The 22,284-nt window shown below is 44.9% G+C and overlaps 1 protein-coding gene across 1 annotated transcript in view; it reads right to left on the bottom strand.

The window, feature by feature from the left end:
- The window catches only part of CCDC126 (coiled-coil domain containing 126), a 24,131-nt gene extending 6,233 nt beyond the window's left edge, over positions 1-17,898 (bottom strand). The window contains exons 1-2 of the mRNA XM_040964547.1: positions 17,864-17,898; positions 10,793-11,150 (exon numbers count right to left, since the gene is read on the bottom strand). Of these exons, the coding sequence (XP_040820481.1) occupies positions 10,793-11,030 (238 nt within the window). The 5' untranslated portion in view covers positions 11,031-11,150; positions 17,864-17,898. The remainder of the gene's footprint in view (positions 1-10,792; positions 11,151-17,863) is intronic.
- Positions 17,899-22,284: the final 4,386 nt, after the last annotated feature.

A 22,284-nucleotide genomic window follows, 5' to 3' on the forward strand; every position in this document is an offset into this window, starting at 1 on the left:
TAAATTTTCTAATCATGTTCATCTTTAATTTGCACATTTAAAGGTTAAAATATCCTAAGAAAAAATTACCAGAGAATAAAAAAGATGCTTGCATTTGACTCATTCCACAGGCATTAGAGAGAAGCAATCTAGCTGAGTTTGTTGTCCAAGCATGTAAGCATCTAGGAACTCTAATATCAAGAAGTCTAAAGCACTGGAATCTTCTAAAGGGAAGGCTAAGACTGCCATCTCTGTGGGTCAGTCCACATATGGGTAAGAATTAGATAGTTCCTGCTCGCTTAGATTTAAGAATGGTAGCAGTATCAAATTGAAGTGTTCATGGGTATTTCCATAGCTACAGCATGAGAGGGGTTATTTGACTTTAGTCTGGGAACCCAAATTAAATAAAATTTTTCTCAATTTCCACAAAAAAAAAGAAGACATCTTTCACTCAAGACTTGCAAAAGTGCTTGGTAAACAAGAGATAATGTTTTTTTTTTTTTTTCAATCCTCAACAGTAAGACTGAAGTATATACATTGGATCTCCACTCCTACAGTCAGCTCCTTTAACTATAACTTAAATAACAACACCCAGGCCTGGCATGATGGTTCAATCGCTAAATCCTCCCTGTGCGAGCATGGGGATCCATATGTGCACCAGGTCGTGTCCCAGCTGCTTCTCTTCCTGTCCAGCTCCCTGCTTGTGGCCTGGGAAAGCAGTAGAGGATGGGCCAAAGCCTTGAGACCCTGCACCTGCATAGGAGACCCAGAAGAAGCTCCTGGCTTCAGATCAGCTCAGTTCCAGCTGCTGTGGCCACCTGGGGGAACCAGCAGGTGCAAGATGTTATATGTATATAATATATATAAAGTAGCAGCCTAGGGCCCAGTGCGGTGGCCTACCAACTAAAGTCCTCGCCTTGAACACACCAGGATCCCATATGGACACTGGTTCTAATCCCGCTGCCCCGCTTCCTATCCAGCTCCCTGCTTATGACCTGGGAAAGCAGCTGAGGATGGCCCAAAGCTTTGGAGCTCTGCACCTGTGTGGGAGACCCAGAAGAAGTTCCTGGCTCCTAGCTTCAGATCGGCGCAGCTCCAGCCGTTGTGGTCATTTGGGGAGTGAGTCATCAGATGGAAGATCTTCCTCTCTGTCTCATTTCCTCTCTGTATATCTGATTTTATAAATATAAAATAAAAATAAAATCAATCTTAAAAAAAAAAAAAAACTTTAGGCCAGAGAAGCCTATGGCTAAGGTTATTTACACATGTGTGCAAGGCAAAAAAACAACAGTAAACAGTTTTACCAGGATTATGTCCATGTGATGAGACTATAGCAGTTTTTTTGTTTGTTTGTTTGTTTCTTTACTTTTGACTTGTCAAGGAATTTTCAGCAGAAAACATGAGGTCAGCATGTGGCTGCAACATGAGCATTCTACGTCAGAGCTGCTCCATGTCCAGTTCAGCTCCCTGCTAATGCACCTGCGGAAGCAGTGGCAGATGAGCCGTGGGGGAGACCAGGATGGAGTTCCTGGCTCCTGGCTTTGACCTAGCCCCACCTCGGTCACTGAGACCATCTGGAGAACAAACAAGCAGATGGAAGGTCTCTGATTCTTTATCAGTAACACTCTATCTTTCAGATAAATAAAATAAACATCTTTTTTTAAAAAAAAATCCTTAAATGAAGCTATTTTTGTTACGGCTAAAATAAACAAACTCCTGCGAGAATACTAACAAATGTATACTGTGTAGTTTCCTGTTTCCGCAAGCCACGGAGCAAACAGCATATTTAAACTGTTTCTCAAAGAGCTGGCATTCCTATGGGCATAATTCACAATAAAGAGTTCCAGATGCATCTATAGTCAACAGAAGGGATTTGAGCCGCGGTCTGGGAAAATGATTTTTCTTAGCTCCTATCGGTTCACTTTTTGGTAATTTATATCTATCCATAAAGACATCTGTAGGATAGGTGGCCATCTACACAACTGGACAGCACAACACTGATGGCTGCCTTTTAAACGCCACCACTGCTACGCTCGAATGGAAGGGCTTTCAAACACCTCTCTTCCAAGAATCTACCAGACAATACGCAAAATGACAGAATTCCTGTGTTGGTATCTTTACTGTGCCTTCATCTCATTTTATACTCACTCTTTCATCTCATCATCTAAATCTGATCCTTCAGCTCAGTCCCCCAGTCCCCGTCACGTCATGAAAATTCTAAGATGGAGAAGCAAAATAAATAAGTGAAGATTATATCCCAAAGATGAGCTAAGCATGGACATGATGACTCTGGTACCCCACCCAACAATGAATTTGTTTCTCTCTTTCAAATCTGTGAGTCCAAAGGCAATAAACAAGGAGATAATTACACCAAAACTTCAGAAGCTGAAAAACAGATGGATGAATGGCAACTGACTTCCATCACACATTTTTGAAAGGCCTAAATCTCACACAAGAAGAAAAAGCAAAAAGCAACCTAATTTTCTCCCTAGAACTACACCCCACAGAAAACTCTAGAACATTGTACCACGTACTTACTGAAAATGGAAGTAAAGATGAATTACATCAAAATATTTGGAAGACCGGGTAAAAGGCTATTAACCAATTTTATTATGAAATTAGATGCCACTCCAAAATCTCCACTGCGGAGAACCCGAGGGCCTGCACACACTGAAAATGGTCCTGGCGTGGCCCTTCCTCCCTCCTGCCCAGTCCCAGGACACCTGGAGGCACGGCATGCTTTCCAGCAGAGGATGGACAGTGCTTCAGTGCTTCTCTGGCAAGCTCACAAGGAAAGATCTAAGTATCTGGATATTAGACATATCTCATCAGAGATACTGTTTTGTCCTACATATATGCACTTCTGAGAAAGGTAAATGCGACCTGAACACAAGCAGGTCTAGTCGACTGTAGCTTTCCCAACACAGACAGCTACTAGCAACTATGGCATATACAGCATGGACATGATACGAGGAAGAAAAAAGGCAGGGGGCACTTAGGGGAAAGATTTCTCCACAATTTCTGTCTCCAGCGCTGCGCCCTCACTCCACCCCCTTACATGCTAATCCAGTACACCACCTTCCAGCGATACACTGGAGCCTCCTGTCCTTGGACCAGGGAGGAGAAAGTGCCATAATGAGCACATGTAACCTGAGTCCCACACAGAGACACCATCACACTCCTGAAAGACCCCAAGGGTACTAAGCTCTACTCATTTGTATGTTTAAGGCTTCACACCCTATTCTTTAATGGGTTGGGTGGCACTGAACTAGGGGTAGCCCTTTTGGCCTTTTTTTTAGGCTCTCCCCTTGTGGGCAACCCTCTCTTTGGTCCCCAATGGCCAATATCTCTCCTCATAGGGTTGTCTATTTTTGAAATCTTCCATTTAATCAGCTTGCAGTTGACCACTAGTAACTCAAAGTAAAATATGGGTAAAGGAAAAATGCTGGATTATGAAATAACCATTTACTTAGTCTTTGTCTCTGGCCCCTGGGAGGTGGCCACTAAGTGCTTGGTATTTCCAGAGTGGTAAACCGGCAAGCCCTAAGACCACATCTGTTAGTTAATATAAATGAAGTGGCTCAGAGTGGGTCCCTAGATATTTTGTGCTCCTGAGACGATTTAAGATGGGAATTGGAGGCACTCAGACACCTGGGCTGGGCTAAGTGGCACTGCCCACTGTCTGCCAGCACAAGCAAATGCTGGCTCTAGGGAGTATGCCTGGCTAAGCTAAGCCACAGTACCCACTCATGAGTGTCAGAGCAGGGGGTGACCATGTCAGGCTAGGCCATAGTACCCACTAGAACACAAGAGAACTGGATCTTGGGACAGATTCTGTAGGGGACCTTGGGTTCACCTCTGCGGGACTATAGAACCTACTGGTTTGCATGAGAGCCAGAATGGTGAGGGGCTGAACCAGGCTGGTACACAAAACTCAAATGACACTCTCAGGAGCCAGAGCTGGGAGGAAGCAGGCAGGGTCAGCCTGCAGCACTCACCAGCACAAGCAAAAGCCGAAGCTGAGGGCAGGCCATGCCAAAAAGGGCCACAACACCTACCAGTACATGTGAGATCTGGGGCTGGGAGCAGGCCTGGTAGGGCAACTTGGGGAACTCCTCTGCTAGCCTGCAGCTCCTGATGAGGAGTACAAGAGCCAGGACTGGGGGGGAAGGTGGGGTGGAGCAGGACAGGCAAGGCTGAAGCACATCAGCATTTCTATGGCTGGATCAGGAGGCAGGCTGGATTGGGCTAGGCTAGAGCATCTGATGGTAACATGAGAGCCAGGACAGGATATGTGCTGCTCCCTTAGCTGAGCTAAGCTGCAACACCTACCAGCTAGAGCTGAGACTGTACAAGGGCCATGCCAAGCTGAGTTGAAGCAGCACCCACCACCAGGCATAAGATCTGGGGCTGGGAACAGGACTGGTAGGGGAACTTAGGGGCTCCCCTGCCAGGCTACAGATTTCACAGGTGAGTGTGAGAACCAGGACTATGGGCAAACCAGGCTGGACAAGGCTGCAGCACTTGTCAGCATGCATTTGGGTAGGGTCTTAGGGCAGGCCAGAAGGGGCTAGACTTTAGCACCTACTGGCACTAGCCAGAGCCAAAATGGGTGAAGACAAGTGGGATTAGGCCATGGCACCTGCTAGGTCACATCAGAGCTGGGTCTGGGAGTGGACCTGGCTGGGTTAAGCTGTAGGACCCATAGTGAGAGCTGGAATAAGTGTGGGCTAGTCAGGCTAGAACACAGTATCTGCTGGTGAGTGCCAGGACAAAGAGCTGACTGGGCAAGCTGGATGGCAGCACCTACCAGTGCATATGAGATTTGGGGTTGGGAGTGGGCCAAAATAAGTGCTGTAGCAGCTAGCAGGTCACATGAGAGCCAAGTCTTGGGGTGGGCCATGTCTGGCTGGGTAGCAGCAACCACTGCAACAAGCAAAATCTGGGGCTGGGAGCACATCCAGTAGGGGAACTTGGGGAACTCCCCTGCAAGACTGCAGTTTCTATGTAAGCACAAGAGCTAGGGGTGAGAACAAGCCAAGCCAGTCTGCGCTGCAGCACCTGTTGGCATATATGTGTGCTGGGTCTGGGGGCAGGCCAGTCCAGACAAGGCTGCTGTACCTGTCAGCCAGCACATGTTGGGTCTGGGGGTACACCAGGCTGAGCTAAGCTGCCATGCCCACTGGTGCAGGAAAGCCAGAATGGGTGCAGGCTGGCCAAGCTGGGTTGCAGCACAGACTGGTAAGTGCAGGGACTGTGTGTGTCATGTCAGGCTGGACCACAATGCCCCCTGGCAAGCAAGAGATCTTGGGCTAGGAGTGAGCCTGATGGGCGAACTGTGGGCAGTTCTCTATTAAGCTGCAGCTCCCACCAGGGAACACAACAGCCCGGGCTGGGGGTGGTCCATGCTGGTCAAAGTGGCAGCACACATTGGCATACATGTGGGCCAGATCTCAGAGTGGTTTGGCCAGACTGAGCTAAGCTGCAATTCCCATGGGTGTGCACAAGAGCTAGATGGGATAGAGGTCACAGCATATGCCAGCATATGCAAAAACCGGGGCTAGGAGCTGGCCTGGAGGGGTTCCTGGGGGCTGCCCTGACCAGGCCATAGCACCTGCTAGTGTAGGTAAAGACCAGGCCTGCAGCAGGATCGGTTGGGCTAGGCCACAGCACCTATCAGTTCACATGAGAAATGGGGCTGAAGGCAAACTAACCAGGCAGCTGCATCCACTGGCGTGTGCATTGGCTGGTGAAGATGGCCGGACTGGACCTGACCCTGCACTGGCTGGCTAATATAAGAGTAAAGTCTGAGATCACCCTAAGTCAGGTTTCCTATGGAACTCCTCAACTGAATCACTGGAATCAAACTCCAGCCACAGGGAAAATCACGATACGCATGCTCCAATCTTGGGGCGAATATATCAAGACTGGCCTTCTGTTGCTGATGCCTATGCAGTAGACAGCATGCCCAGAAGAACACAGCAGACATGACATCCAGCTAATCTCAGCCAGCAAAGGACAGAGTGCCTTGTTAGAGGACAGAAAGCAGAACAGGCTGGATACCTCTCCTGGCCAAGCAATGGCAGAGGCTGGCAATGGGGGGCAATTCTGTTAAGTTAAATGCCAGAACCACTTGGAGATTGTACAATCCAGAAGCTGGAGTGGCCTAGAAGGGAGATAGTGGGCACCTCCCTCATGGGTAACCACTCCCACTGGAGAGCACGAAAACCAGGACAGGGGTAGGGGTGGCTAGACAGAAAGCCACCTGCCAGTATGTGTGTGGGCTGGATAGTAGGTTGGTTGGGTTGAACTAGGCTTCAATGCCTATTGACAAGTACCAGGGCTAAATGGGATGTGGGGCAGACTGAACAAGTCTGCAGTACTGGCATGCATGGGAACCAGAGTAGGGAGCAGGCCTGGTGAGGGTTATAGGAAATCACCCCAACTAGGCTGCAGCTCCCACTGGTTTGCGTGAGGACCGAGCATGAAATGGGTAAGATCAAGCTGGACTCCAACACCCATTGGTTCAAGTGGATGACAGCACTGGAAACAGAACTGACCCAGCAATTGCAATGACCAGCATGTGCATAAGCTGATTGGGGCGACAGACTGTGCCAGACCCTGTATTGCAAATTCACACAAGAATCAGGTTTGGGATCATCTCAGATGAAGTTTCTTTCGAGATCCCTCCAACTGAACTGCTGATCTCAGAACCCCAACCATGAAGAAACTATGTCAGCCAGTGGATTCTGAACAGGTTTCATCCCGATTGGAACGGCAAGACTGGTAGCAATTCAGACCTGCTGAACCTATCAAAACTGCTTGAGCAGGACCCTCGGAGCATGCCTCACATCAGGGACCTGGGATGGGCAGGAGGCTGGGTGGGTCTTTTCCCTTTCTTTCTCCCCTGACCCCAGATACAGGGGAAAAAAAAATATTAGTGTGAAAACAAACAAAAAAGAAAAATTAAGGAACATGTCACACAGGAAATGAATCAAATGAAAGCTGATATATCAGAAAGGAAGAATACAGTGGAGCCAATTAAAGTACAATGGAGAGTCTTCAAAATAAAATGAATGAAGCAGAATAAAGAATTTCAGAATTGGAAGATATTTCTTGTCACCAGCAGGAAACAAACAAAAAGCTGGAAGCAGAGCTGGATCAAGCTAAAAAAAGGCATTCAAGAATTGAAAGGCACTATTAAAAGCCCAAATATAAGAGTTATGGGAGTCCCAGAAGGTCCAGAAAGAGAAGTTGCATTTAAAAATGTATTCGATGAAATATTAAAGGAAAATTTCCCTAATCTAGAGAAAGAATTGGGAAACAACATCCAGGAGGGGCACAGAACTCCCAACAGGCCTGACCAAAAGCAATCTTCGCCATGACAAATGATCATCAAGCTCTCTTCAATAGAACATAAGGAAAAGATCCTTAAATGTGCATATGAAAAAAAAAATCAATTGACATATAAATGAATGTCAATTAAATTCACAGGAGACCTCTCACAGGAAACTCTACAGACCAGAAGAGAATGGAGTAACACATTCCAGATTCTAAAAGCAAAATATCATCAGCCCAGGATAACACACCCAGCAATGCATTCCTTTGTCTTTGAAAATGAAATAAAATTCTTCCACAGTAAAGAAAAGTTAAAAGACTTTGCCTCTTCCAAACCTACCCTAAAAATGATACTTACACATGTTCTCTTGACAGAGGAATAGCACCCACTAAAACCAAAGGCAAATGTGAAGCACATCCCAGTACAATAATAGAAGAAGACCAAATCAATGAACAACCTATTGCTAAAATGATACGACCAAATTATCACCCATTTATATTAACCCTGAATGTAAGTGGCTTAAACTCATCAATCAACTTTTTTAGGTTAGTATACTGAATTCAAAAAACAAAACCCACCTATTTGTTGCCTATAGAAGACATATCTCACCAACAAAGAACAGTGGAAACTGTATCTCATGGATTTTGACTTTTTTAATTTAGTTTCATCTCTTCAAAACTCTTTCTCATTAAATTCTTCACTGACTCATAGATCATACAGCAACATCATTTTCTTCAAGAAGGTTCTTGATTTCCCTTTTCATTTCTTCAGCGACACATTAGTCATTCAGTAGCATGTTATTTAACTTCATGGCATTTTTAATTTCTTCTTTTCCTGTTGTTGGTTTTGTTTTGTGGCTTTTCATTTAAGGGAATGTTTAGTAACTGTGTAATGGAGACTATCATATCCAGATGTGAGGATGCAACGCTGCATGTATCTCTACTTCCAGATCAAAGATGGACTCCCAACGGAACCGTTAACTATATCTTGACAATAGGATGCTGGACTTTCTACCATTGTCCATGGCCGCAATGATGGACATATGACTGCTTATGAAGAATGATATTATAGTAATAATATAGGGGGAGGGTCTTTGTTTTCCACCTTTCCTCCTGCCAGATGGCAGGGGTCTAGGGTATTTCCTCTTTCCTCCTCCTGCTACTATGCAGGAGGCAGGGGTCCTTTCTATTTCAAAACCCCTTCCCATCACTAGGACGGGACCTCCTTTTCTCAGCTTTTCTAATATATCTTGCTTTAAAACTATACATATATATATATACACACATACACACACACACACACACACACATATATATGGGAACTCAGTGGGGGAGTGGGAGAGAACTTGGGGAGGAGCTAAGGAAAATCTGAGCACCTATGGAAATGTATCATAAAATGACAGTGATAATAATAAGTTTAAAAAAGGAAAGAAAAAAAAAGTCCTGAAATAACTGTCCTACCTACCTTCCTCCATACCTCGACCCTCTCCATCCTAATTGGAGGCCCACATGGATGTGTATCCAACTATGTAAGCAATATTAAAAATAAAATTAAAATTAAAAAAAAAGATGGGGGTTGGCCATTCCAGAAACACCAATGTGATCAAAGGCTTGGCGATTTTCAGCTAACCTCCAGAGAAGGGAGGGACTAGAGGCAGCGTGGTCAATGATCCCATCAATCGTGCTTACATATGAAATGCAATAAACTCTGTCCACTGAAACTTTAGGGTACTTCTCTGGGCGACAGTCCTCTGCCTCAACGTGCCAGGAGGCTAGGAGTTCTGACTGCATGAGAAGACACTGGAGAGTGTCCTTGGAGCCCCACAAGCTCTCCCTGTGGCCGGTTCTGACTTGCAACTTGATGCTACAAGGTAAATACAATATTTTGAGTGAATTCTGTGATCTGTTGTAAGAAATTATTAAACATGAGGGATATTCAGAACCTCCAAATGTGTAGCCAGCTAGCTGGAAGTGAAGGTGGCGTGGAATATCCAAATAGAGGCAGCTGCCTGAACTGAATGAAGCCAGGCTTATAGCAGACTGTGCACTTAACTTGTCTAGTCTCGCCTAACTCCCAGTAGTTGATATCAGAAGTCACGGTAAACATGAAGCACACATCCACAGAAACATCCTCACCGGACCAATGTGTATGAGACCCAAATGGAATCCCAAGCTTTGGCCTTTGGCCTAGCCCAGCCCTCACAGTTTGTGGCCATCTGGGGAACGAAACAGTGGATAGATCTCTCTCTCTCACTCTCAAGTAAATGAGTAAATTTTTAATAATCATAAAGACCTTTTCAGATTCACAGGGACTTAAAGCTTTTGTCTCACCTGCATCTTTCTCAAGAGCCTACCAGAAGATCCATTCCCCTAACTTCAGGAGGTAACCAATAAAGAGGAAGCTCCAGAATTCGAGGAAACTAAAGACTTAACACAAGAAAGCACAATGAATTTCCAAGATGTAGTACAAGGTGATCTACAACAATTCACTGCTGAACCTAAAAAGCAAATAGTCCACACCAGAGGAAGTCATGGAATGCTGAATGCGTCCAAGTTATGAAAGGAAAATCGGCAGGACAAGAACCTGTGTGTGACAAGGCAGCTTGGGGATGAGAAGAATGCATCTTTGGGCAGGAGAGGAAGCCAACCTCACTGCACAGTGGGGAATCAGCAGATGTCTCCAAATGTAAAATCAAGAAGTAGCTCAGGGAGCATGCCATTTAGATATGCAGTCATCAAGCAAATGAGATGAAAGAATCTAAAACGGGTAGCTGTGAGAAGCAGGAAATCTGAAGACTACTGGGAGTGGAAAAATTTCCCTTTTTTATGACAAGAATCAACACATCTCGATTCTTTAAACTCTTGCATGTATAACCTTTAATTGAACAAACAGTAACATCTTTAAAATGTACATGTAATTCATGTACACTCACAGTTCCAGACAGAACCAAATGTATCCGTTCTTTTGCTTTCCTTTGGAGCCTCAGAGGGAGAACAGAGCAGCAGAGGGAACTTGGAAGGGAGCACTGGAGATGCAGGCACACCCTGCCTCTCAGGACCAGATGCCCACGAAGATGATCATTCTGGGCCACTCAGGAGAATTCAAACAGAAACTAGGTACAACAATCAGACCACTGTGCTATCCAGAAAAAGCTCATGCATACAAAAAGATTTGCTTTTAATACGTGTAAGGGCTCTATAGTAGAAAATGTCACAATTTCCACAATTTACCTTAAATATTCTTTGATCACATAAAACAAATTCTACAATAAATATAAAGTCAGGGTGACGAATGTGGAAGTGTTTAATTATGTTATTTTACCTTTGAGGTTATTTTCAAAGTCTCACAATAAGAAATCAAAAATACTACTTTGTCAAGCTAGTATGCAGAGAGGACTGAATTTAATACCCGAGAGCAGGTTTCGATGGGACAGGCCAAGAGGGGGGGACTAGAAACACACTACAGTCGTCTTACCATATCCCGCCATGGAAGCGCCATTCCCGACATCCACCATGTTCTTATTTTCCTCTGCCAAAGCTTTCACATATTTTCTGCTTAAGTCTAGTATTTGTTCACGTAACTTCACACTGCTTTGATGTCTTGGCTGTTGAAAAGTATAGTGCAGTAACATCAATCCCCAAATGAGTCCAAATACAAGTAAGAGGAAACTTAATTTCTGGGACATGTTTTTCCTTGAGACTGTAAAAAACATTTCTGATGAAGCCAACTCGATTGAAAGGTGGGAACGGAAGACAAGACAAAGAAAGAAAAAATTCTCCTCTAATATTGTATATTCTTCATCTTCAGCAAGGTTGTCTCCCCTCTATTAACTCTGCAAAAGTGAGAAGAAACAGGTAATTAACTCTCAACCTATTTCAGAGACAGAAGAGAAAATAAATAAAGAAAAAATTCTGTATTTTTTATTTGGAACTATATCATCTTCACTGACAATTTCTCCACCACTAGAAAGACTTTGACTGATTTACTTAGTTATTTATCAGTTTCTGATCTTTTATCATAATTTCATTTATCTATATTTTCAAAATTTAAACTAGAAATAAATGTCCATTAAAAAATATCTGAATCATTAAGAAAAATATCTGAGTCAAATTCCACCATGGTCAAAACTTTAAATGATGTCTTCTCATGGGCATATCTGTAAGACACAGTACATCTGATCTGTTCAAACACACAACACCAACTTGTATCACCAGCAGCTAGTCTTTCTCGGTTTTAAATAATCTTTAAAAATTAAAAAAATTTTAAAATAAATGCTGGGTACCAAAACAAAAGTTAAACTTCAAGGAAAGATGAAACAGATTTAAAATTAAAATGCCTGACTACTTAGGGATAGTTACTCTAGGGGCCAGTATTTGCTGTAGCAGATTAAACCAGCACTGATGGCAACAGCATCCCATGTAAGGCCAGTGCTGAGCGCCTCTGCTGCTCCGCTCCCCACCCAGCTCCCTGCTGCTGCGTCTGGGAAGCCTGGGGAGACAGTGCAGGCCGGCCCACGCACTTAGATCCCTGACACCCATGTGACTCCTCTGATCTGGACCAGCCTCAGCTGTCCCAGGTGTTTTGGAGAAAGAAGCAGTAGATGAAAGATGCTCTCTCCTGTTCCTCCTCTCTGTCAAACAGACACAACAAATTTTAAAAAACAAACAAACAAAAGAGAACTCCTATAATAATACAGAATGTCAACATGTGAAAATGTCACAAGAAGATATCACTCCTGGGGATGATGTAACGCTAGGGAAAATCCAATCCAAGATAACTTCAAAGTTTTTATTTTATAAAAAATACGCCACATACTTATGAATAGTCATCATTTCATGACAAAGAATTAAATAGCTCAGAATATTTTTCTATATTCCAAAATTTAAAGTTCCAGGCTTTAAGTGACAAAGGTATATATCTGTATAATTCAGGGGAAGATTAAAAAATGATACTTCGGGCCCCGCACGGTGGCGCAAGTGGTTAAGGTCCTCGCCTTGCATGCCCGGGATCCCATATGGGCGCTGGTTCTATCCCGGCAGTCCTGCTTCCCATCCAGCTCCCTGCCTGTGGCCCGGGAAAGCAGTCGAGGACGGCCCAAAGCCTTGGGACCCTGCACCCGTGTGGGAGACCCGGAAGAAGTTCCTGGCTCCTGGCTTCGGATCGGCATAGCATTGGCCGTTGTGCTCACTTCGGGAGTGAACCATCGGATGGAAGATCTTCCTTTCTGTCTCTCCTGCTCTCCATATATCTGACTTTGTAATAAAAATAAATAAATCTTTTAAAAAAAATGATACTTCAATTATTTTAAAAAGAGAAAGGTGTGACAGGGAATCCAGAAAGGCCTGAGAAAGAACATGTATGTGAGCCACCAAAGCGCCTAATAAAGTTCTTTGATTACATCAAACAAAACGAAATCTTTGAGAGGCAAAGGATATGACTGAAAATGAAAATAGCATAGCATAAAGGTAACAAACTTTGCAAAATGCTTAATTACTTTTACTCAGCACACACTACACCAACATCTATGCTGGGCACTTAGCTGCACCACAGTTCTATACCAGAAATTCGCTTTCCGGTACAGGTGGCTTTAAACCTTTTTTGAAAACAAGACAATAAGAAGGCATTCTAAGTCTTATGTACAATATCAGCATATAAAAACACGTGTCAAGTCTTCTCCACTCGCTAGTGCATTGAGAGATGCGGAAGGAGGGCACTCTACCTCCCAGAGAACTCCCACTTGGCTGCCCAACTACTTCCCAGGACCTCCGCTCAACACAGGGCTCTGAGATTTGAACAATACCCAGCACTCCTGTTGAAATGTACCCGTTCTCCCAAGCTTTGCTGTAAGCATGCCCAAACCACTAGTTGGGCATATTATTTACTAAAACAAAAATAACTGCATTAAAAATTAGCAATTGGGGCCCGGCACAGTAGCCTAGTGGCTAAAAATCCTTGTCCTGCATGTGCCAGGATCCCACAGATGCTGATTCGTGTCCCGACAGCCCCACTTCCCATTCAGCTCACTGCTTGTGATCTGGAAAGGCAGTAGAGGATGGCCTAAGACCCTGGGACCCTGCTCCTGGCTCCCAGCTTTGGATCAACTTCAGTTGCAGCCACTTGGGAAATGAATTAGCGGATGGAAGATCTTCCTCTCTGTCTCTCCTCCTCTCTGTATATCAGATTTTCAAAAAAAGAATTTTTTTAATTAGCAAATTTCCTTCCAATTTGTTTGTCCTTAGTTACCATATACAAAATAAACCCTTTTAGTTCTTTAAGGAAAAAAAATCCATAATATTAATACTAGATTACTACATTTTGCTTTATTAGCAAAATCAGATAAGCATATCCTAATATATTTTCTTTTTTCTTTTCAATTTTAGTTATTTCTTTTAGAGACTGAGATTGAAAGCAAGCTCCTATGTGCTGGTTCTGTAGCCTCCCTCCCAGAGTCTCTCTAACAGCCACTCTGGTCCAGGGCAGAAACCACAGGAAGATAGCCCAGGTTTCCCATGCGGAAGGCAGGGACCCAACGACCCGAACACCAGCTGCCTCTGGCCTTGGTATCAGCAGGAAGCCAGAGCGAGGAGTGAGAGCAGGGAACAGCCCCAGAGGTGCTCTGCTGCGGCACGCTGGCATCCTAACTGCTGCGCTGAACGCCCAGTCCATAACATCTGTACTATGAGAAGTATACTCGGCTTGAGTTCAGAGAGTATAAATTCTAGATCTCCAAGCACAAACCTGCAAAGTTTTAAAAAACATATATTCAAATTACTCTTCCTTATTATTGGCCCCACCTCTCCTCCTCAAGCATGACGTAGGTGTGACACCACCTCTCCCAGCACCCAGAGGGAGATCAGCTGTGACTAAGCTGAAGCAGTCACAGAGGGGTAGGTTGTAAGGTTGGCATGACAACAAAGCCAGCAATATGACATCACTGGAGTATGGAGATCACAGAATCCAAAGTATTCTGGCAGATGAAGCTTAAATGACAACCTAAAAAGTTCTAATACCGTATATATTTATATTTTTAACATTGTGCATGTTTGTGTATTTCTGAGGTTTTGAAACTGGACGTAAAGAAGGCACTTTAGCAATAGTGCAGCCAACAGCTCTCACCTCAGCCATTTCCTACACAGCAGGTACTGTGGTGAGCGCCCTGCGGACATGGGCTCATTCTCCCCTGACAATCAGTACTAATAATATGCTGTCTCTTAAAAGGTGAGAAAATTGAGACAAAGGGAAATGTACAAACTGACCCAGCATTACACAACTGGATAGTGGAAGAAATAAAACCACTGCCCCTGGCCCACAGCAAAGGCAGTGAAGGAAACTGCAGCAGAGAATAACTGAGTCTCTTCTTCTTTGCAGGGCGAGGGACACCCCTGCAGCACACACACGAAGCATAAACCAGTGAACCCTGGCAAACCTGTCTCATTCATGACCTCTTCTGTGTGTGGGGCCGCCAGCCCCGCTCCCCAGGACCTGCACAGCAGTTAACACCTTCTTGTGAACTCTAAGTCATCTGTGTACTGTGGAACACCACAACCTGTCACTTCCACCCAACAGAACCCAAGCTCTTTCTCCCTCCCAGCACTGTATTACTGAGTTCTTACGAGGTGGCTAACTTACCTAAGACAAGTGCTTCACAAGATTATTTCACTTAAAATTTGCAATAACCGGGCCCGACGCGGTGGCGCAAGTGGTTAAGGTCCTCGCCTTGCATGCCCGGGATCCCATATGGGCGCCGGTTCTAATCCCGGCAGCCCCACTTCCCTTCCAGCTCCCTGCTTGTGGCCTGGGAAGGCAGTCGAGGACAGCCCAAAGCCTTGGGACCCTGCACCCGTGTGGGAGACCCGGAAGAGGCTCCTGGCTTCGGATCGGCATAGTATCGGCCGTTGCGCTCACTTGGGGAGTGAATCATCGGACGGAAGATCTTCCTCTCTGTCTCTCCTCTCTGTATATCTGCCTTTCCAATGAAAAAATAATAAAAATAAATCTTTAAAAAAAAAATTTGCAATAACCTCACAAAAAAGATACATTACTGCCATTAATATTCTTCTCTTTAGATATAATCAAAATAAGACAGTTTATCTTGATTGAGACTGTTACCCAGGCAGCTGACTTTACGAGGCCTATCCTTTGGCAAGAACTAAATTTAAGATCGAAGTTCAGAATCTGTATTTCCACAAAGCGCCAGTGCTTCCCTTCACAAGAATTCCTTAAGCTCAGTCCTAGGAGAGCAAAACTTCTCAAAAGCAGCAAAAGACTAAGGGCATTCGGCAAAGAAATGGTTATTCACCAATGGTGGGTCTAGTGGGGCAGCGAATGGGAGGGGCAAACACAGGCAGCTTCACCTACACTGTCCTTCCAATCAGGGACAAGCTTAAAAACGGCAGGCTGAAGGCCTGGCATGATGGCTCAGTGGCTAAATCCTCATCTTGTAAGTGTCAGGATCCACTATGGGCATCGGTTTGTGCTTCACTTTCCATCCAGCTCCCTGCTCGTAGCCTGGGAGGGCAGTTGAGGACAGCCCAAAGCCTTGGGACCCTGCACCTACGTGGGAGACCTAGAAGAAGCTCCTGGCTCCTGGCTTCGGATCACCACTTGGGGAGTGAACCAAGATCTTTTTCTTCTTTCTCATCCATTCCAGGAAATGGGGACAGCTGGTTGAAAACTAGCGTTTCTCAGCATGATTCGTCCAAAGACCTAAGCCACAGTCTTTTTAAAAGAGCCCCTCATTGCTCCATACAGATGGTTAAGATCTGCTTGTACCACCAGATTCGACAGAATCACTCACTTCTTGAGTGAAAGACCTGCCCAGCCTTTGCTCCGTGCACTATATCTGAGCAAAACTGCAGTGTTCCACAAGTAGATGCAGAGCAAGTGCCCATCTCACCAAGAAGTAGGGTACTTCCACGGGCAACACTCCAGTAAGCAGTGAAAATGCCTTCTGCATTGTTGGGGTTTGCTAGATGTGTTCCTGCAGTGACAGGAAGTAAAACCATTCATATGAGAAAGGTTTGTCTTTAACAACAGCAAAGAAGTGAGACTTAATCCCACTAAACAGCAGGGAATCCCAAAAGGAAACCAAGGGTAGATAGAATGGGGATGGGACACTGTACAGGCTGGCACTTTCCAAGTTAAACAGTGGTCCAAAGTGAGCCAACGCCCAACATAGGGCTACACAATCCCAAAGCCCATGAGAATTCCCTGGCATAACCGAAGGAAGCCTGAAAAGTGTGCTAACCGCTCATTTCCACAATCAATTCCAAGCCTTGGATACAGCTCTGTCTCCAGTCTCTTCTCAGGAAACATAAGGTTTTATATTAAAACCGCACAACACAATAACGTAGAGGCTAAAGTCCTCACCTCGCATGCACCGGGATCCCATGTGGGTGCCGGTTCTAATCCTGGCTGCTCCACTGCCTATCCAGCTCCCTGCCTGTGGCCTGGGAAAGCAGTCAAGGATGGCTGAAGACCTTAGGACCCTGCACCCACGTGGGAGACAGGGAAGAAGCTCTTGGCTTCAGATCAGCTCAGCTCCAACCATTGTAACCACTTGGGGAGTGAATCAGCAGATGTAAGTTCTTTCTCTTGGTCTCTCCTTCTCTCTGTAAATCTGACTTTCCAATAAAAACAAATGAATCTTAAAAACAAACAAACAAAAACCTAGAGGGTAAAAAAAAAAAAATCCAGTACTAGGCCTTATGACAACTACAACAGAACCCCAGGAGAGGAGAGGCAGCACTCACATTTCATAAAGAGCACAGGGTGCTCCAGGGTACAGCAGAGCTGGAAAAGCACTGCCCAGATCTCAAGCTGCCTCATGAAGCAGCCACCCCAACTACAGGAAGGGCTGCTACTAGCTTTACAGTTGTAAAGTAATGATAGTAGGTGGATTCTAGGTAAGTCTGAGCAGAGCATGGGTGTCTGGATTCCCCAGACACATGGCTACAGCTGGGGGTACCCATGCCGGCCCAGGCTTCCTACTGGGGACCCATTTACAGCTGCTAGGAGCAGGGAGGGTCCTGGGCTAGTCCAAACCTGAGGTCCAAGAATTTGCTCTATCCATAGCGACCATGCAAGGGATGGATCTCGGACTGCTCTGGGCTTGCCCAGGACAGTCAGGCAACGTAGCATGCAAATCCTGTTGCCAGCACTGGCATCCCATATAGGCACCGGTCAACTCCCAGCTACTTCACTTCTGATCCAGCTTCCTGCCTGGGGACTAGAAAAGCAGCAGAGGATAGCTCAAGGCTTTGGACTCCACACCCACATGAGAGACCCAGAAGAAACTCCTGTCTCCAGTTCAGCCCAGGTCTGGTCATTGTGGCCTATTGGGGAGTGAACCAGCAAATGGAAGATCTCTCTTTCCCTCTCCCTGCCTCTCTAATTCTGCCTTCCAAGTGAAAAATAAAAACAAGAACAAGAAGATGGCTCAGGAGCTGGTGCTGTGGTACAAGAGGTTAAGCCTCCACCTGCCACTCCAGCATTCCCTGCGGCCCTAACTGATAGTCAGGCTGCTCCAGCTCCTTACCAACATACCTGGGAAGGCAGCAGAAGGTGGCCCAGGTTCTTGGGCTCCAGGCTCCTGGCTTCACCTAGGCCCACCATGCACAATTGCAGCCATCTGTGGAGTGACCCGGTGGATGGAAGACTGCTCTCCGTCTCTTCCTCTTTCTCACTCTGCAATTCCGCCTTTCAGATACATAAATCAATCTTGAAAAAAATGACAAGTTAATGGTTAAATTTTATGTTTTTATTACACACACAAACAGACTCACACACATACTCTTCATTCCTCTGCTTTGAAGCCCCTCAACAATCATCCATTGCTTTAAAATAGCATTCAAACTGTTTTTCACAAGGCCCCACATCTTCTACCCTATGTCCTAATCTCACACCTCTTCTCCCTTGCTCTTTTCACTGTCATTCTAGGCAAAACATGAATTTTTTCTGAACTTACGGCTACAAATCAACTTCTACTGCCCTAGATACATGGCTCTTCCGGAGCCTTCCTCCTTCTCATCCTTGCGTATTTTGCCCAAATGTCAATCTTCAAAGAGCAGCAGTGCCACTTTGATCACTCCAGCAGCCTCGAGGTAAAATCTACCATTCCCAATGAAATCACATATGCTAGCTTTAAAACCCTGAGCAAGTGATCCTATCGCCCTAAGCCCTGATGCCCCCACAAGCACTTCATGCAGACCATCATACCTGCCTAATACCAGTGAAGATTAAATGACATCTCATGCTACTTAATATTAATATTTAATACAAATGTCAGGCACTTAGGCAACAATACTAATTTCTGATAATCCAAGTAACTAGTTAATGTGAGATTTTGTTTTGTTATTTTAAAGGTTTATGTGGGCACTGCAGGTGGCAGCTCACCCCACTATGCCATAACATTAGCTCTAATGTGAGTTTTTTCCCAATATAAGATGTTTTAATAGACTCACAAGAAACTTTTTTAATTTTGAATTTTATGGTGCAATTCCATCAGGTCTGGGATTCCACCCCCTCCCCACCGCAATTACACGAAACTCTTTTGATCAGATCTCAAAGGGCCTCCGTAATCCAGTCCCCAAAGACCAAATCCATTTCCATTAGTTACCAAAAACACCTCCCCTAATCAATCCAGTCTCTTTGTGCCTCGCACTATGGTAGCAATCAAACTTCGCATTTCTGTATTTTCATTTACCCAGCACGCTTCCTGAATGCGTCTCATTCCGTCAGTTAACGGCTCTCCAAGAGCACACTAAATTGAACAAATATCTACTCTGAATTTGTAGAAAGCATGAAATATTCCCTGGGTATTAAGTCACTGAGGAGTTACCCAGCCCTGAAAGAAAACACATTAACACACTGTTCACGCAGTTCACTGTCCAAATGGCCTCAAAGGGGACTAGGTGAAAATGCGCTCACTTGTCAGCTCAGCTGGAAGGACTGCAAACCCCCACTTCCTCCTGTAAGCCTCTCTGATCCCTTTCAACTCCCGCAGCACCACACTTCATACCAGATGACTTCAGACAACCACGTGGCTGAGCCTTATCCCGGGTGGCTTCAGAGCAAACACACGATGCCCCGGAGCCTGGGACACTCAGCAGTCACCATGAAATGTCTCTACTTTAAAGTGAGCCTAATCCCACCTTCTCTCAAGGGACAAGGGATCTCCTTATAATATTTTGTGCCAACAGAAGTTGGAGTATGCAAATATGGTGGTAAAATTAAAGTATCTTCAATTATCTATTCCTGGACTACAACGACCCAGGAAGAAATTCAATCCAATTCCCTCACATTTTAGAGGAAGAAACTAAAGCTGAGAGATAGGTATGGCTTAAAGAGGACAACCAATTAGTAGCAACAACTGCATAGCTCCATGACACAAGCCCTGATGAATTTTCTTCTAAATAAAACACTAGTTCCCTTATCTCCACTAGACTGTATTAGTAAATACAGTATGAACTACAACATTTGGTTCTTTTCTCCCGGCACAGTAGCCTAGCAGCTGAAATCCTCACTTTGCACACACCAGGATCCCATATGGGTGCTGGTTCTTATCCCAGCAGCCCCACTTCCCATCCAGCTCCCTGCCTGTGGCCTGGGAAAGCAGTCAAGGATAGACCCAAAGCCTTGGGACCCTGCACCCACATGGGAGACTTGGAAGAAGTTCCAGTCTCCTGGTTTTGGATCAGCTCAGCACCAGCCATTGCAATCACCTGGGGAGTGAATCAGTGGATGGAAGATCTTCTCTCTCTTGCCTCCTCTCTATAATCTGACTTTGCAACAAAAACAAAATAAACCTTTAAAAAAAAAGGGGGAGTGGGGAAAGAGGGTCAGTGCTGTGGAACAACTGATAAAGCCATGGGACGCTCACACCCTATAGGTGCTGGTTCCAGTCCCAATTGTCCACTTTCCATCCAGCTCCCTGCTTGTGGCCTGGGAAAGCAGTGGAGGACGGCCCAAAGCCTTGGGACCCTGCACCCACAGGGGAGACCCAGAAGAAGCCCCTGGAACAACAGCCCCAGTCACCACAGACATTTGGGAAGTGAACCAGCACATGGAAGGTTTTTCCATGTTGCCTCTCTGCACCTTTCTTTATTTCTGTGTTTCAAATAAAATGAAAACGTTGTTTTAAAGAATGAAATTTTTAAATATACATAAAACAGAAAACAGCCATGGTAGCCTAGGGAAGTGATCCTAAAAAGTTGGTTATTTACCAAAATATGCAGGTGGTCTATTAATGTTTCAGATATGCTTTATCACATAAAGCAAAATATTACACAGTTGCAACAGAAGTGTCATATCTTGTTACACAGGCTAAAAACTAGAACAGAAAAAGAAATGAAGCCAAACAAAGATACATCCAAGGTCCCCTGCCAAGAGAGGCTTCCAGCACAGGCTGATCAGCACTTCTGGAAGCAAAGGCTCAAACACGACCGCACAGTTGGGATTCTAGTCACAAGGACGCTAGGCTCGTCCTTTCACTCATCTATGGTATTTATGAAAGCACCTACTATGTGCAGGAAATAGACATGTGAAAGTTGAAGCAAGACAGATTCTTGTTCTTCCAGAAACTGTGCTGTAGCATGATCAGGAGAACAAACAAGCAAGCCAAGACAAATTCAGGTTCTGATAAACTGCCCGGAAGAAAGCAGCAGGGGGCCACGTGCAGTCAGGAAGGTCCTTGGGGGAAGAGGTATTTGAGTTGACAAAGAAGAGGAAGTGCAAGGTCTGGTTCCAATTTGCTTCCAACCTAAAACAGTTCAGAATTCTCTCCTGACCAGACCCCTGGTAGCAGCCAGGAAATGCCGTATCCCTATTCTCCAAAGCACAAACAAGAAGAAGGGCTCCACGACTTCCAGCACGGAAAGGCGTGGTCTGCACAAGCTGCCCAGAAGCAGAGAAAGCTCTGTGTACCCCTATCTTAGGAAGCACTGCTTGGCAACATACAGCAACACTAAGCTGGGACACAGTGGTCTTCTCATGGAAACACATATTCTTACTGGCATTTTGTAATATACAAAGGGCATGGGCAAAGGGAGGAATTACAGAACAGAACAGCTTAGGTAGCAATCTGCCAGTGAGTCAAAGTTTTTAAAACTGTTAATAACCATTTTAAACACAATTTTCCAGGTTTCAAAACATTTCTTGTTAAGAACCCCCCCCCCAAAAAATAAGAAAACATGGGTAAACTTTGCTATACCTTTTTACTCACTGCATTTATAGTCTCCGCTCCAATGCACAAGATCTTTGGACAGAAGTGCAGCTGAAAATAAAAATAAGTGCTGTTCACAGCTTGGCTACACCATTTGCCAAATTTATCATACAAACAGCCAGATATTTAAGCAAGGTTTCAGTGGTTGCCTCCTAGCCATAAACCTAAAAGGCAAACAGAGGAGCCCAATACTATCCCCAGAGAAAAGACAACGAATCAGCAAACATTTAAACTCCAATAGGTTGGTTATTGCACAAAGTGCAACAAAGTGAATGTATTCCAGTGTCAAATAAGGGAAACAGGGAATCCCATCTCCGGCCCAGGACACCAGTGTTTCTCCAAAACAACAAACAAAACTGCATCCAGCACTTTGTAGTGAGCACTTTTGAAGAAAACAAGACACGGGGCAGGCTTCCTGGCACAGCAGGTTACGCAGACTTGGCAAGCGCGCATCCCACGTCAGACTCTAAGTTGTGCTCCTGCACCTGTGCTCCAGCCCCCTGCTAACACATCAGGGAAGCAGCAGATGCCCTAAGAACTTGGACCCCCGCCACCCACAGGGGAGGCCTGGACAGAGTTCCAGGCTCCTGGCTTCACTCACCCAGCTCTGCCTTTCACATAAACAAAAATAAACATTAAAAAATAAAAAAGAATAAAACAGATACTAACAAATATATACACTACAAATCTTTTGTTCGAATTTTCTTTGTTTATTTACTTATTTTTACATGCACGGACATACATA

Source organism: Ochotona curzoniae, unplaced genomic scaffold (assembly GCF_017591425.1).
Source record: "Ochotona curzoniae isolate NIBS_2020 unplaced genomic scaffold, NIBS_Ocur_1.0 scaffold_3835, whole genome shotgun sequence".
Classification (NCBI taxonomy): Eukaryota; Metazoa; Chordata; class Mammalia; order Lagomorpha; family Ochotonidae; genus Ochotona; species Ochotona curzoniae.